Below are 15139 nucleotides of genomic sequence, written 5' to 3'. Positions count from 1 at the left end.
TATAAACATCTAAAGAGTGGGAGACAAGAGGAAGGTCGAGGCTCTACTTGGTGGCGACCAATGACAGGACAAGTAGCAATGGCCAGAACTGGAACACAAAGTTCCATCTGAACATGAGAAAGAACTTCTGACTTTGAGGGTGGCAGAGTGTTGGAAAAGGCTGCCCAGGGGGGCTGTGGGGTCACCTTCTCTGGAGCTATTAAAATCCCCCTGGATGCTTTCCTGTGTAACCCACCTTAGGGAACTTGCCTTAGCGGGTGGTTGGACTCAACGATCTCCAGAAGTCCCCTTGAACCCCTACAATTTTGTGATTCTATAAAAGCCTCCACATCTTCCTTGTGGAATGCACTACAGAAATAGATCTTGGAAATTCATCTCAAAGCTCTGGCTGAGCGTCCTGTCAACATAACCATACTTGGCATTTTCTTTTGCTCTCCATAACATTATCAGAATCTAAGCCTTACAGTAAAACTTGTCCCTACAGCTGCATACCACACACACCAAAAAGGTAAGATTCGAATGGTGTAGTTAAGATAAACATTACTAGATTAATTACATATCACTGGAACGTTCCTCCTGTTTTAAAAAAGAAAGGAACATAGCCAGGATTCTAATTATTGAAAATTAAAAGTTTTGTAGCAAGATATTGACAGTATATTTGAGCAAATTTAGGTATGATTTTATTATGTGAATTCTTCTCTTTAACAGGAAATGAGATACACAGTGTTACTGAGCACACAGTTGAGTTCCAAGGGGAAATATTTTATTAAAAATTACCTGTCACTATCCATCCTCATGTCCAAAGGTCCATCTTTCTGCAGGGAAAAACCTCTTTCAGGTGTATCAAATTGCATAGAAGAACATCCAGCATCCAAGAGAACTCCATCTAGAGTTCCAGGCTCAACTCCAGATGAGATTAACAAAGCCTCTGACTGGCTAAACTGTCCTAGAAGAGCTTGAATCTGTTTCCTGTAAGAAAACCAGAAATAAAACCCTTCATTTTTAACAGTGCAGCGTTTTCACCTCATACAGAAGGAATTAGTTGGTAATGCTTACTTATCTCTGAAGTAATAGTGTTATTCCCAAAGTAACAATTTAGGTACTTTTCATGTGCCAGCATGCAAAACTGATTCTACTCACCCATCGGTGGTTATTAAGCTTGTCTTTACTTCCTTCCTGCTTAATCTCAAAGTACCCAAAGTGCTCACAACAAATCAGAAACCTGATAAAATTTCATTTTTCAGTATGGAAGAACTCAGAGTCATCTTTCACATCCAATGGGAATTCTCTGACCACCACATTATTCCTTACTCTGGGCATGACTCCTAGTTATGGGATGCCAAAACGCAGAAAAAAAATGAATGGTTCTTGGACCTAAGGAAAAGCAGACAACGTGGAATATGATGGCCCAGTCTTGTGGTTAATACTCTTTTGTCAGGAAAAAAAGTCTTCAATCCTTGCCATGGGACAAACACTTGTTTTCATGGTAGCTGTCAATTCAAAAATAATTGGGCAAAATTAGATGCACTGGATCAAAAGCAAATAAAAGGTAGCAGAGTTGCTTTGATTTAGTCAGCTAAACAGTGGGAAGAATAGAGTTTTATATGCTTTCTTTGTGCTTTGTATTGTTCTTTCTTGCTTAAGATTCCTCTACTGGAGAACAAAAGTGGCATGGTAAGGGAAAAGAACATCTCTGAGATGTCCAGCTCTGTCTTGGGATCTAAACATGTACGTTAGATTCTAGTCTATCTATAAAGGTGACCTACAAGCAAATCACTTATTTACTTACTGTTAAAATTTCAAAAAAATTTAAGAAGTTTAACCAACGTGCTGCTGTACCTACAAATTTTTAGTCTTTTAATCAGTACCTGCAAACAATCAAAGAAACAAACAGAAAACAGTATATTTTGGCACCTAAAAATAAATCACTGCCTCCACATTAGAGTTCTGATATTGGCTGGCTAAGTACTCCTCAGTCCCATACTCAAATTGCTACAAGACACTCAAGTTAACTCACATCATTGTTAAAGTCACACGGGCAATGGTGAGTGGATGGAGAGCACAATGCCTTACTACAGAAGGACAATGCTTGTATGTTTTCTGAGGAGTCAACATTATAGACATTTTGGGGAAAAAAAAAAAACTAAACTAAAAAAAAAAAAAAAAAAAAAAAAAACACAATAAAACCACAACCTCCCCCCAAAACAACTGAAATATATTTTTAACAACATCAGCTTAAGTCTAATCCATCTTTCAGGTCAGTTTAACATAAACACAAGTATTATTTCCGTCTAGCTGACTCCAGAGATTGCAATATTAGAAGAGCTCATGAACAGGAGGGAATCAGAACTATTTTTTGTACCCATCCAATTAGTGAGGAAATGCTACAAGGGGGAAAAAAAAAAAGAGTAAATGCTCCATTAAAAGTAAGATGCTATGAACACAACCATGTGGAAGAACATGCAGGCATATAATGGTATCTTCATTAAAATAGAATGAATCTACTTAACGTAGCTCAAAAACTGAGAAATACCTCAAATGAACAGATTTCATGAGGGATAACACGTTCACACATACACACTTCTGAACTGAGTACTGTCCAGCATGTAATTAAATACAACTATTCAGCCAAATGAGAACTGAATTCCTGAAAAGTACAACGATCTATTTAACACGTTTAGCTTAATTAAACTCAATAGTTACTTGAGATAACTCTGAGGTTACATTTCCCTTCAATACCAAAGGAATTTTCTTGAAATTGCAACACTTTGTCCAATCCAGCAGTATTCCTAAATTTAGAGCTTCTGTAAATGAATGAACTTTACAATTCTGTATGTGGGAGATGAAAACAAATTAAATATGAAAAAAAAATGAGTTAACTATTTTCCTTTAATTAAAACTGTCCAGTTCCTCAACAGTAAGTGTTGGCAGCTGTGAAACAGCACTGTCTGGTGCTAACAATCATTCTGAAAAAACAATTTTGAATTATATTTGCATCTTGCTAGAAATTTCATTATATTTCTTTAAAGAAACTGTTTATGTTAAGCCTTTGAGATTAGGAAAAGGTACATAAACATGCATATGTGATGTAAGTTGAAATTTACTGTTTGGAGAGAGATTCTTCAGATGGAAAGTGTTCTGGAGTTCACCAATAAAGATTGAAAAAGAATTAGACAGACATTTGGATGTCACCCTTTCAGCTGTGAGAAAATAAAGCCTTTGTATATAACCTGTGTGTTACGTGACTAATTTTATACCAGTGGTGGAGTCAAGCGTCTTGGTGAATATAAATCTTTAATAAAAGCAGGTGCATCTTATGAGATTATAATAACTAGATTAAAACCTTCAGTTCTTTGAATTGTTTATTTCTGAATCAGAAGAAACAACTTCAAGCACCTCGGTTATCTCAAGATATTTTAATTAATCAAACCAAATACGTAGCTATGAGTGATCAGTTATTACCTTACGAAAACAAATACAGATGTCAACCTTTTTTATTTTACAGAATGGTGACAATGATGGAATGGTAATGTTGACAAGGACTCATGTATCACATCATCTGTGTCCCAGTCTTTAGGCTTGCCTGGATCACAATGAGTTAAGAGTAGTTATCTTGGATTGCACATAAAATATGTAATATAGTTAATGTGTGTAAGTAACAAAAAGTCTTTTTTATTAAAACATAAAAAAGAGGGTAATAAAAACATAGAACTAGCAGGTTGGACACGTATGTGTTAGATGATGAGTATGACATTTACTCAAGGAAAAATGTTTCACCATGCACTCAGAAGCATTTATTAAAACATAATAAACTCTTCCCTTGTCTACTATTCTTCATGCCTCTGTCCAAATACCAATGGTATGCTATGCAAGATCTTCTTGAGAAAACGTTTCAATTCCTTCACCTTCAGATTTTTGTTTACATTGCTGTAAAACAACCTCAAATAAACAAACAACAAAAACTGTGCACACTACTCTAAAAAAGAGCATGGCCTACATTTACAGGTCACTGGCTCTTCCCATGAATAGGGAAATTCTTTATGCTTTTTTTTTTCCCCAGTGTTCTGATGTTTTAAAACCGCTCGTCTCTTCAGTAAGAGAAAAATGTTAAACACAGTAGATGAATACCACTCTACGTGCTCAGACTATTTCAGACACCTAAAAACACTATGAATAGCTTGTAGCCCAAACCTACAAATAGAGAAATAAGATGTGAAAGGTTAAACACCAGCTTAAATGTATTTAGCAAGAAAAGACAACAAGGCAATGGTGTGAAGACATGAAATCAGACAATGCTCGTCACATTTTTTGCTTCCATTTGGCTTGCTTTTTTCTTTTTGTTTTTGTAAGAGCACAATAAGTTTTAGCAAATTTCCAACTGATGCTATCAAGCTACTGCTAACTTCTCAAAATATTCAACATACACAGTCTCTCTTCATCAATTTTGACATTCTCCAAGGAAAGAAGTATTCCCTAAGAATGTAAAGGAACAGTGGGTACACACACACACACAATGTAAGTCAATTTCAAAAATAATTAAGTTATTTCACCTGCCACAGAAGTTCTTGGGGCCTTAATAGATTTCACTGTAAAACAATCTCAAGGATTTTCAGACTTCTTGTACTGTCTGCAATAGTTCAAAAGTAAGACATGACCTCAGGTTCAAGACCCTTCAACTCAGGTCATAGCACAGTATTTAATTATATTATACTACGACACAGAGTACAGAATTTATGACAGATAGCACTTGGATCCATACTTCTCAATTATATGAAAGAATCAAAAAAGAGAGAAGAACTCAAAGTCTAATCCATTTCTGGCTCTCCTGTTTTCAGTTAATGTGATTTTATAAATGCTTCATGAAAATATTTCACTTTTATTTCCCTCAGCTGAGAGGGATGCGCACAGAAAAAAAAAGTAAAACATGAATATAACTTCTATAAAATAAAGAGAGAAAATGTTTCCTCTCACCTCGTTTCTCTGAGTAGTCACAGAGGTTGCTGTGACATCAATCACAAGTAATTTCATAGAAAACTATGATTATGCTTTCATGCCACTTCAGTATTTTTACATGCATATAACAGTAGTTGCTCTTGATCCTTTCACCATTGCTACTCCTACAAATTCTACGTTTGAATAGACAGAATGTCAGGAAGTGATGATCCCTTGTCAGTAATGAAAGCCACCGTCTACTCAACCAAGAGTAAATGGTTCCTGTGAGAGAGCCAAAAAAAAAGTTTTTCAGCTAACTCTTGCCAAAGCCATGAAATGAGGGGACCAGTCTGGTGCATCGTTTTGATTCAGTAACTCCACTGAGACTGCCAGAAGGGGTGCCAATTAGTATCAGCTGTAATTAGGATACTGGTACAGGACTGGTTTGATAGCACTGACTCACTTCACCTAGGTCACCCAACAGCTGTCAGACAGCTGCCACTTCCACTCACTGCTGCTCTGAGCCAAAAACATCTACAAGACGAAGCACACCATTTGTAAATCCCTGGAACTTTCAACATCCTACGTGGAAATTGTTATGAACATTACTCAGCCTCAGTGCAACCCTCTTCTCTGTACATGTGTTTGTATATTGTGGAAAAAGCCCATACATCTGTTTGAGAACAAACAGATCAGTCTAGGTTGGGTTTTGTACTACAAAATTACAAAGCCAAATAACCAAATCACAGACTGATTAACAAAGACCTGGAAACAGGAAGAAATATACATTAAAAGCAGCTCCCAGAAAAAAAGTTTGTGTTTTCAAATGTAAGGACTAAAATCACAATTTTATCCTGCTTATTAAGATTATAGAAATACCAGTTGTAAGCATTCAAGAGTTGGCGAACATCTAAGTACCAAGTGTTCTCACTTATGGCTTGGGTAAATTAAAAGGTATGCATATGCTCTAGAAGTTTCTTCCTGCATAACTTGAAGCACCAAGGAAGAAAGCAAACAAAACCTCATTTCCCATTAACCTGTAGAACACTCAACATCTTACATTGCCTGAACCAGTATATCAAGGATGATTACTCTTGCTTTTCTCTCCTCTTGTCAATTGTCCTTCCATCTGTGTAACACAACCTCCTACTCAATCCATTATTAAACTAGTTATTTCCTGCTTTAATCATCCTGTAGCTTGCAACAAAATTTCCTCCCGTTGTACATACAACAGATTCCATAAAAGCAGGCTTCCAAAAGTACCAAAAATTGGATATAACATCCTCACAGACATATCCATAAGAAATTCCAAGATGCCTGAAAGCTGACTGCTGATTATTTTAAGACTCATTTTTACCTCTACATAAAGTATCCATTCCTTTATTGTGTCCAGTGAAAAATACTGCTTGATATTGAAGCTATAAACACAGTTTTAATTACAGGAAAATAGTTAATCAAAAGCACACATATCAACAAGAATTTCCATTGAATATATTAGAAACCTTCAGATATTTGATATCTTTTTTAAGTCACTCACCACAGAATTGTAGGGAATAGAAGGTACTTCTGGAGATCATTGAGTCCAACCACCCGCTAAGAAAGGTTCCCTAAGTAGGTTACACAGGAAAGCATCCAGGGGGATTTTTCGTATCTCCAGAGGAGACTCCACAGCCCCTCTGGGCAGCCTTTTCCAGTGTTCTGTCACCCTCAAAGTCAGAAGTTCTTTCTCACGTTCAGATGGAACTTTGTGTTCCGCTTTCTGCCCATTGCCTTTTGTCCTGTTGCTGAGCACTGCCTGGCCCCATCCACTTGACTCCTGCCCATTAGATATTTACAAGCATTGATCAGATCCCCCATCAGTCTTCTCTTCTCCAGGCTGAACAGTCCCAAGTCTCTCAGCCTTTCCCCAAAGCAGAGATGCTCCAGGTCCTTGATCAACTCTGTGGCCCTCTAATGGACCGTCTCCAGAAGTTCCCTGTCTTTCCTGAAAGTTCCTCTTTAGCTAATTTACAGATTAAGAAGGGAATTTTATTCCTGGGAAAACTCAAGAATAATACAATAAGGCAAATGATTCTGAGGGTAAACATCAAAATTATATGCCTCGCCACTATTTGAGAAAATGTACCTTTTACATTTCTTAAGTAACACAAAGTTTTGCTGAGTAACAGGAGCAAATTCTACCATTTCATGAAATTTGCAGCTAGCCAGAGTTAAAACCTCTGTTACATAATAAGTAACATTTTGTTTTGCATAACAACTTTATTACATAATATACGTAAAATATGTAATATGTTGTCATCTTTTAGATGTGCCAAGGAAGCCAAGCCATTGGAATGATTTGCCCTTCACTTGTGGGACCTGTCAGTTCAAAGAATAAAACACCGTCCCAACAGAATAATCAAAAATATTTTTCTGACTTTACATTGCACTATCTGGGGATTTTATTTTGCAATGTATAGGAGGTTACCATTCACAGGAAATGGGCAATCCAGTTCTACAAGGTTCAGTGGACATAGCGTAAGAGCAGTTGAATACCTGTATAATCATTTTGGATCTACCCAATACTATGACTCTCAGATTTATTAACAGAGTCTAACTTTAAAGCTAATGCATCTCCTTGGAATGGCTGGCACTCTTTATACTGGCTGTCATTCCCTCTTCTACTAACCTCATGTAACCTCCCTGGAACACAGTGCAGCACAACTTAAGAAAAAGACAGAACATAAACATAAAGTCTGAAACCACTGGCTGGGAAAGAACAGTGAATCAGGTGTCCAAAACAGTTCTAAAAATGCTCAATTTCCATGAACAGAGAAATCAAAGAGATCAGAGGAATTATTCAAGAAAAAAAACCCAAAAACAAAAACTAGACAAACCACAGCTATATGGTTTGGTTTGGATATATTGCCTCTATTGATACAAGCATGCCTGGCTATGGCAGTTCAGAATACTTTCCACAAGCACCACCACTGTGGTTCTACTTTCATTCAAGCACAAGTGGCCAGGACATGGCACAATTCTGAAACAAGGAAAGACTTAATACAGTAATTTCCATAGCCAGCAAGACCACACCAGTCTATCAGATTCAATATGTAAATATTATAAAAATAAGTCAGATTTGTTGGTTTACATGTCTGTTGATAACTACTACTACTTTAATAATTATTTCAGTAAGTTTTGTCTTCTACTGGTGGTTTGCACAATCACTTTGTAATGGACAATGTTCACTTCTATGTTTTAGAATGCTTTTCACTGTTAATAAAGAGGTAGCAAAGCATTAAAATCTTACAAATTATTTCCTCATTCATTCTATACTGCCATTTTTAAAAGATATTTTTATAAAACTCTCCTGTCCACCCCCCCCCAGTAACCCATATAAAAATTCATACCTTCATGAAAGCCACAACATTGCTTCACAACACAACAACGCAACAACACAAACAGATTTTGCCACTGGCATCAGAATGAAGAAAATTTCTATTTAACACCAAAACCCTGCAGACTGTGGCAGAAATTCTGGATATAGATCGATAGACATTAGAAATATAAGAGCTACGTATATTAGTGGCATAGTCGGTTTGTAAAATAAGAATATGGCTATCCAACTTCCAAGAGTATTCATTTATTAGCTGAACAAAAGGTTTTGTTTTCTGACAGTTATTGGCACATAAAACAAAGTTGGTTAGCAGAATGCGCATTGATGATTTCAAAAGCGACATGAGATGAACTGCCAAAAAGACTCCTTCTCCCCATGCCCATGCAGTCAATTGCTTTAAAATGCCTCCTATCACAACTCAATTCACATTGCACGAGACCGTTATAAAAACACAGACATACAGCATCTCTTCATCCTCCCTACAAAACCAAATCATAAATGTAACTATTGTTAGATTTCATTCAGCTCGCAAAGCAAATTTACACAGCGCTTTTCCACATGATAAATTCTGGCATTCTGAAGAGCTCTAGTCACAGAGAGAGCTTGCTAAAGATGGTGTATAATTGTTGCTTTGACAGACCTGCTGCTACTAATACTTGGAATATATTTGCATAGCCTTTGCCTTGTTAACAAAATAAGAGTCTAGATTTTAAGACTCGGTGGTAATAATACGACCTAATGAATGGAAAAGCAATCTGAGCCACACAAGTTTTTTATTTTTTTCCTAATTATTCAGCAGCTGACAGTATTGGAGAGGGCTGATACAGCCCTACAAAATTCTTACGTCCTTTGACAAACTATTTCTTTGTTTGACACAGCAGTTTAAACCCTAGAACAGTAAAAATGATTAAATTTGGCATCAAGAATTCATTACGAATGAAACAAGTAACTTTTTCCTCCCTACATGTAATTCCTACTAAGCAATCTCATATAGATGCATGTTTGTGTTCCTGAAGTGCTCCCAGCAACCTCAACCTTTTCCCACTTCAAAAAACTCATTTGAAGAACACAATCTTACCAATGAAACTAGCTTGTTTAGGAACTTTAGATCTTGTGTTCTGAAGACAACATTTAGTTAGCATCCACATGAAATCTTAAAGGCAATTCTGTGTTAAATGCTAATTCTCTCCTGTCATATACGAAATGTTTTGCAAAAAAAAACCTCACAGTATTTAAGTTTTGAAAAGTGCATCACTCATGGATCAAAAAATATCCATAACTGAAGTGTAAGAATGTAACTAAACAGCTATACAATCTACGAAGTCTGATTTTTTTTCAAGCAGACAACATTTATAACCTAAGTTAAAAAGGTACCATAGGGAAGAACCGATGTGGAAACAGAATAATGTGATTGTAAGGCTCTCAGAAGCTTTGCACAAATAAATTCAGAGCATCACGAAACATGATCCTGAAAAGCGCATAACCAAAATAAGTATTTTAAGATAAGTTTCCCTGAATCTAGAAAAGGATACATTAACCTAGTTAAATTGCTCATAACTACTCCAACAAAGGATGCTTATGTTCATAAAGAAATGAACAGAAAAATGGAATGAGTTGAACAGCATAGCATGCAAAACTGTGTTATAAAGTGACAGAAGGGAGAACCTGAATGAGCTGGAAGGTTGTCATCTGCTCATAACCATGAGGAAAAGGAACGTGAAGTTGTATTTGACCATAAAATGAATAGTAAACAGTGTGAATGTAAGCATAAAAAAGAAAACAAAGATGTACAAGTCAAAATTATCTTCATTAGAAACAGAAAAGCATCAGCTGTAACACTTCATCTGGAGTACTGAAAGCTATTGAGGGAGCTTTACTTAAAAGGGAACAACTCAAAGTGGAATTGGCACAGAAATGACTAGAATGAGTAAGAACTATTACTATGAGATCAAACTTAAAAAAAAAAAAGTCTTGTTTTGCATACAAAAAAAGAAAGCCAAGAATAGATGTTAATATTCTCTATTGAGTATTTTAAGTGCCAGGGAGAGAAAAGAACTAATAGATATTAATCAACTATTCGTTAATTTTATTTAACTAAAATGAAATTCAGTAACTACTGTAAGCGGAAATTTCCAAAAAAATTCCTATCATGAAAAATTAGACTCTAGAATAGCTGAAGTACTGCATATAGAACTCCTAATTACTTTCTGAGATAGAGCACAGCGAAGGAGATTTAATTATGCAGTGGTTTGTAATACCAAGCAATTGGATTAAATGATCACAGAATCACAGAATGGCCAGGGTTGGAAGGGACCTCAAGGATCATGAATCTCCAACCCACCTGCCTCATGCAGGGCCACCAGCCTCCCCATTTCATAGCAGCCCAGGCTGCCCAGGGCCCCATCCAACCTGGCCTTGAACACCTCCAGGGATGGACGGGGCATCACAGCCTCTCTGGCAGCTGTTCCAGCACCTCACCACTCTCACAGCACACAACTTCCCCCTGACATCCAACCTCAATCTTCCCTCCCTCAACTTCAAACCATTTCCCCTCGTCCTGCTGTTATCTACCCTTTCAAAGAGTTGACTCCCCTCCTGATCTAGGAGTCTCTTACAGTACACTCATATTTCAACAGTTATTTTAAATCTTCACTGTAAAGTTCATCCTTTTCTATTATTTTTCTCAAAGTGATGACCAGACTTTTGAACATAACATTGACTGGAAACTTCTACTTTCCCATATTAAATCCCTAAAGACATTGCTTTCAGATAAAATGATTTTCAGCCTCTTAAAATTCAGAAGACAAAGCAAGTGCCAAAGCCTTTTCTTGCTACAAAAGGATGATTCTGATCCTGAGTCACCCGCTTTTGACCATTACTGAAGGAAAAGGTCTGTATCTATTTCTTCACTGAGCGCAGTAAGATAATTTGAAGGCATTCACTTATTGTGACATGGAAGAGAAATTCTGCAATAATCAAGAAAACCCCACCAAACAAAACAAAACAAAACCCACCCAAAACAAGGAAAAAAAAAAAAGCACCAAAACAAAATCACCTTGGTGCAGCAGTTGTTTCTGTATTTCTTTCCAATAGGAATACAGGAGGACTGGTTGATCTACATAGAACAATTCAACCTGGAGTTTGATGGCTTGGTATTTTGCACACTGCTCTTTCTCCACATTTATGAGTACTTTCTCATGTGCTATATCTAGCTGCTGACTCCCCGGCTTGGTGAATTTTCTTTTGTATTTCTAGTTTTATTAGCAGCTAAGATTGTACAGATTAAATAAGTGCAGGTGATTTCCATGTGAAATGGAATGCCCTCTGGCTGCTCGAAAATGCATAGTGACACCATCATGGCAGGCTTCAGAAAACAAGTACAGTCCACTTTGTTTAAACTGAAGCTTTAGAAAACTGGAATTCTGTAAGAATCCTTTCATACAGTCAATGTTCAGACTGCTACAGAGAACCGTCTCCTAAAATCACAGAATCTCAGTACAGTTTGTTGTAAGAGACCTCCAGAGGAGATCCAGCCCACTTCCACACTCAAAGCAGGTTTGATCAGATGGGATTGCTCGGGGCCACACACAGCTGAGCCTTGAACACCTCCAAAGGTAAAGATCCCACAACCTCTCCAGGCACCTTGCTCCAGTACTACCACTCTCATGGCAGTCTTTTCCCCCTTATACCTAAGGAGAATTTCCTCCCTTTTAAACTCATGTCCAGAAACTCTAAAGGACTCCAGCTACATGACGGCCCTTCATGCAGCTGAAAAGCTTTAGCACACACTGCAGAGCAAGCCGGTAAAGGAATTCAAATTATTTAAGTCTTCAAGGTGAATGATGCTGTTTTGTGAATACTTTCTTCAGAAATTTAATGATAAAATTAATACAGAGCAATCTTTAGTATCGTTATTCCAATTATAACTGTGGTTTGACACATCCTCTAGACCACTACCTGTTCAGTCTACTTTGTCACATATGTAGCTAATAAAATTAGTCCTGAATCATTTACACATATTTCAAGTAGGTTCTTTTCTTATATCTGTGTACTAGTGCAAGACTCAATTTTTGATGTTGGATTCTTGACAGGATATGAAATAATTGCTCATCGTTACTTGAGGACATGAAAATATTAAGACTCAAACTGTACACGGTTTTACAAGTTGTATTTTTGTGTATTCTCAAAATAACTGACTTTTCATGACACGGCTTATCCTTGGGAGCACTGATAAGTGGAGTTTCATTGTTATCCATTTGCTACAATACTCTTTTAGCTGAAAATTTGTTGTCAAGTAGAATAATTCCCATTAGAAAAAGATATGTATTTTTTAATTATACAAATATATTCACATTCCTGATCACGTGATGAACTACTGACACGAATACAAATACAATTATCTGCACTTTAAGAGAAAAAAATACCTTTTAAAAAAGTGAATTACTCTTTCTCAAGGGAAAACCGTTGAGAATTCATTACATTCTCCAAAAGACGTTACGTGGCTTTACTGGTGTTAGTACAGTGTGCTCTAGTGAAGTTTCAAATCTCCCCTGGGAAATGCCAAAGAAATGCCTTACTATTTCATTTCAGTAATTCAATGCGTTGCCTAGAGTATACTCTTCACTGAGACTGCATAACATAAAACTGAGTATAACTTAATTTGAAAAACTTCTACAAAAGAAACTTAAAAGACAAAGCGTTTCCAATAATTAAATATCAATCAAAACAAAACTCAATAGAATCATCAAGCAGAATGCCTTAACATTAGGACAACCATAGCTCTGATCTTACTCTGCAAAACAGTTATGAACTAGGCAGAGTAAATTCCATCCCTGCCACGTGTTGTGCAACATCAATGACTTTTGTATTAAATTTGCAGTACAAACATGAGATTTGTTATGATGCACATACTTGAATTTGATTTAGAAGAGTAGTCCTGAGGCAATCCTGGAGCTATTCTGTCTTTAAAAAGCCCACAAAACCTGTTACCCAATGAACTTCCGCTACAAGACCAAATGCTCAGTATTCTCCTGCATGGACTGACTTCCCACATAAAGCACTTTGACATCACACTCCTTTTGTCCTTAAAACCAGAGAGTTAGTTGAGACACAGATTATTATCACAACATTACAAAAGGTGCTCTCTGGTCAGAGTTCCACTACATTGGGATGTAAAACATATGCACATTTTGCTACAATTATTTTACATATTTTATGCAGGATTTGGTAAAGCAAATTAAGACAAACAATGTATTCAGTCAAAAAGTCTTTTGAGTCTTCTCAATAGATTCTCTTTGCAGTTCATCTTCACTGCTTGTTTAGCTGATACCATCTCTTTATGGATCACTCAGACAAATACTGAGATCTTCTCTAAAGTTAAGTGAGCAGCAGAACAATATTCTGCACAATTAGTACATATTTCAACAAGTATGCACCTTCCTTTTGCTACTTTAACTAACAAATTTTTATGATAGATGGTCTTCTGAAAGAAATGGAAAAGCTTCTGCTGATCTCAGGGACTTGAACCGTACTTCTCTCATAGATAGGAAGCTGGTACGCTAAGATCCTTTATCAGATGCGCATGTGTCTGGTGGAGAGAGGCAGGAGAGAAATGATTCTTTGAGACCATCATCTGATCACCTTCACTTACTGTACCGTTTTTTTCATTCACTGTACTGGTTTTGAAGCACATTATTTGCATTCCTATCCAAAGAATCCAAACATGAAGATGAGTACTTGAAATGACGTAAGTACTAAGGGGTATTCAGTTTAATCTAGGGATTTGCCACTAAAGAATGCACAGTGAACAAAGTACAGATGTCAACTTGAAAGAGCCTTCACTACTGCTGTATGCACACTATGTGCTAATGCTGACAAGTCTTACACACGTTTTAAACACAGATCTGGGAAATCAGATGAAGAAAAATTCACAATACAGACTCATGTTTCCAGGTAGTACCTGGCTCACTTCACAAAACGCCTCAAAAAAAGGAGATGAGAAAAAGTACGTCTCTAACACTTCCTTCAAGTATTACTGAAGAGCCAAAATGTAAGAACCAAAAAAATAAGAAGGCTATGTAGATAGGTAGGTATTTACTAGTTGGAGTCTCACAAAGCCTGTATTCTGATTAAGAGAATTTTTTTCGTAACAGAATGCACAGACTGCAAATACTGACTGTAGAGCTATATGTTGACTATTCAACTGAACAACATGCCAAACTAGGAAGTTATGAACTGAACTTCTGTAGGGTGCACGAGGAGTTTAAAAAACATCAATCCAGTTATTAGAAACATTCTGTAGCCAAGCTAGATGGGATGACGACCCAGCAGGATTTTACAGGCATCAGTCCTTGGCCTCAGACAAGTGAATACTTACGAAACAGTAATTTACTTATCATTTTTTAGAGGTTGCAAGTGGCTCTGAGCCGAAAAAATACATGTATCACAAAATTAGCATAAAGCTGGGGGTGAAAAAAAATGAGAATTTCATTATTCAATATAATATCCTATATTAGAATGTGATACTGGTAGGAAAAAAATGAAATATTTCGCACTATAATGAGCAGAAGTCAGCTCAACAAAATTAAGAGTCAATTATCCCATGCTACACAGAACTAATTAGGTCTCACCTGAAATATTTGGACAAGTTACAGATAGAGTGCTTTAAAAAAAAGTAGCGAAACTGAAAAAGATCCAGAGACCAACACAAAAGGGGTTAGAAATAATTACTCACATGGAAACACTCAACGTTATGTTACGCTTTGTTTTGTTTTTCTTCTGGGATAAAAGAAAGCTGGAGGGGATCAGAATGCTCATCTCTGCAAGAATTTG

At 36.7% G+C, this 15139-nt stretch overlaps 1 protein-coding gene across 1 annotated transcript in view; it reads right to left on the bottom strand.

Annotated features, from left to right (window-relative positions):
• Positions 1-15139, bottom strand: part of METTL15 (methyltransferase 15, mitochondrial 12S rRNA N4-cytidine) — a gene marked incomplete at both ends in the record, with an annotated part of 90739 nt that overhangs the window by 9466 nt on the left and 66134 nt on the right. The window contains one exon of the mRNA XM_079536948.1: positions 778-969. Within this exon, the coding sequence (XP_079393074.1) occupies positions 778-969 (192 nt within the window). The remainder of the gene's footprint in view (positions 1-777; positions 970-15139) is intronic.

Source organism: Tetrao urogallus, assembly GCF_951394365.1.
Source record: "Tetrao urogallus genome assembly, chromosome: 6".
Classification (NCBI taxonomy): Eukaryota; Metazoa; Chordata; class Aves; order Galliformes; family Phasianidae; genus Tetrao; species Tetrao urogallus.
This window is presented reverse-complemented; position numbering and strand designations above follow the sequence as displayed.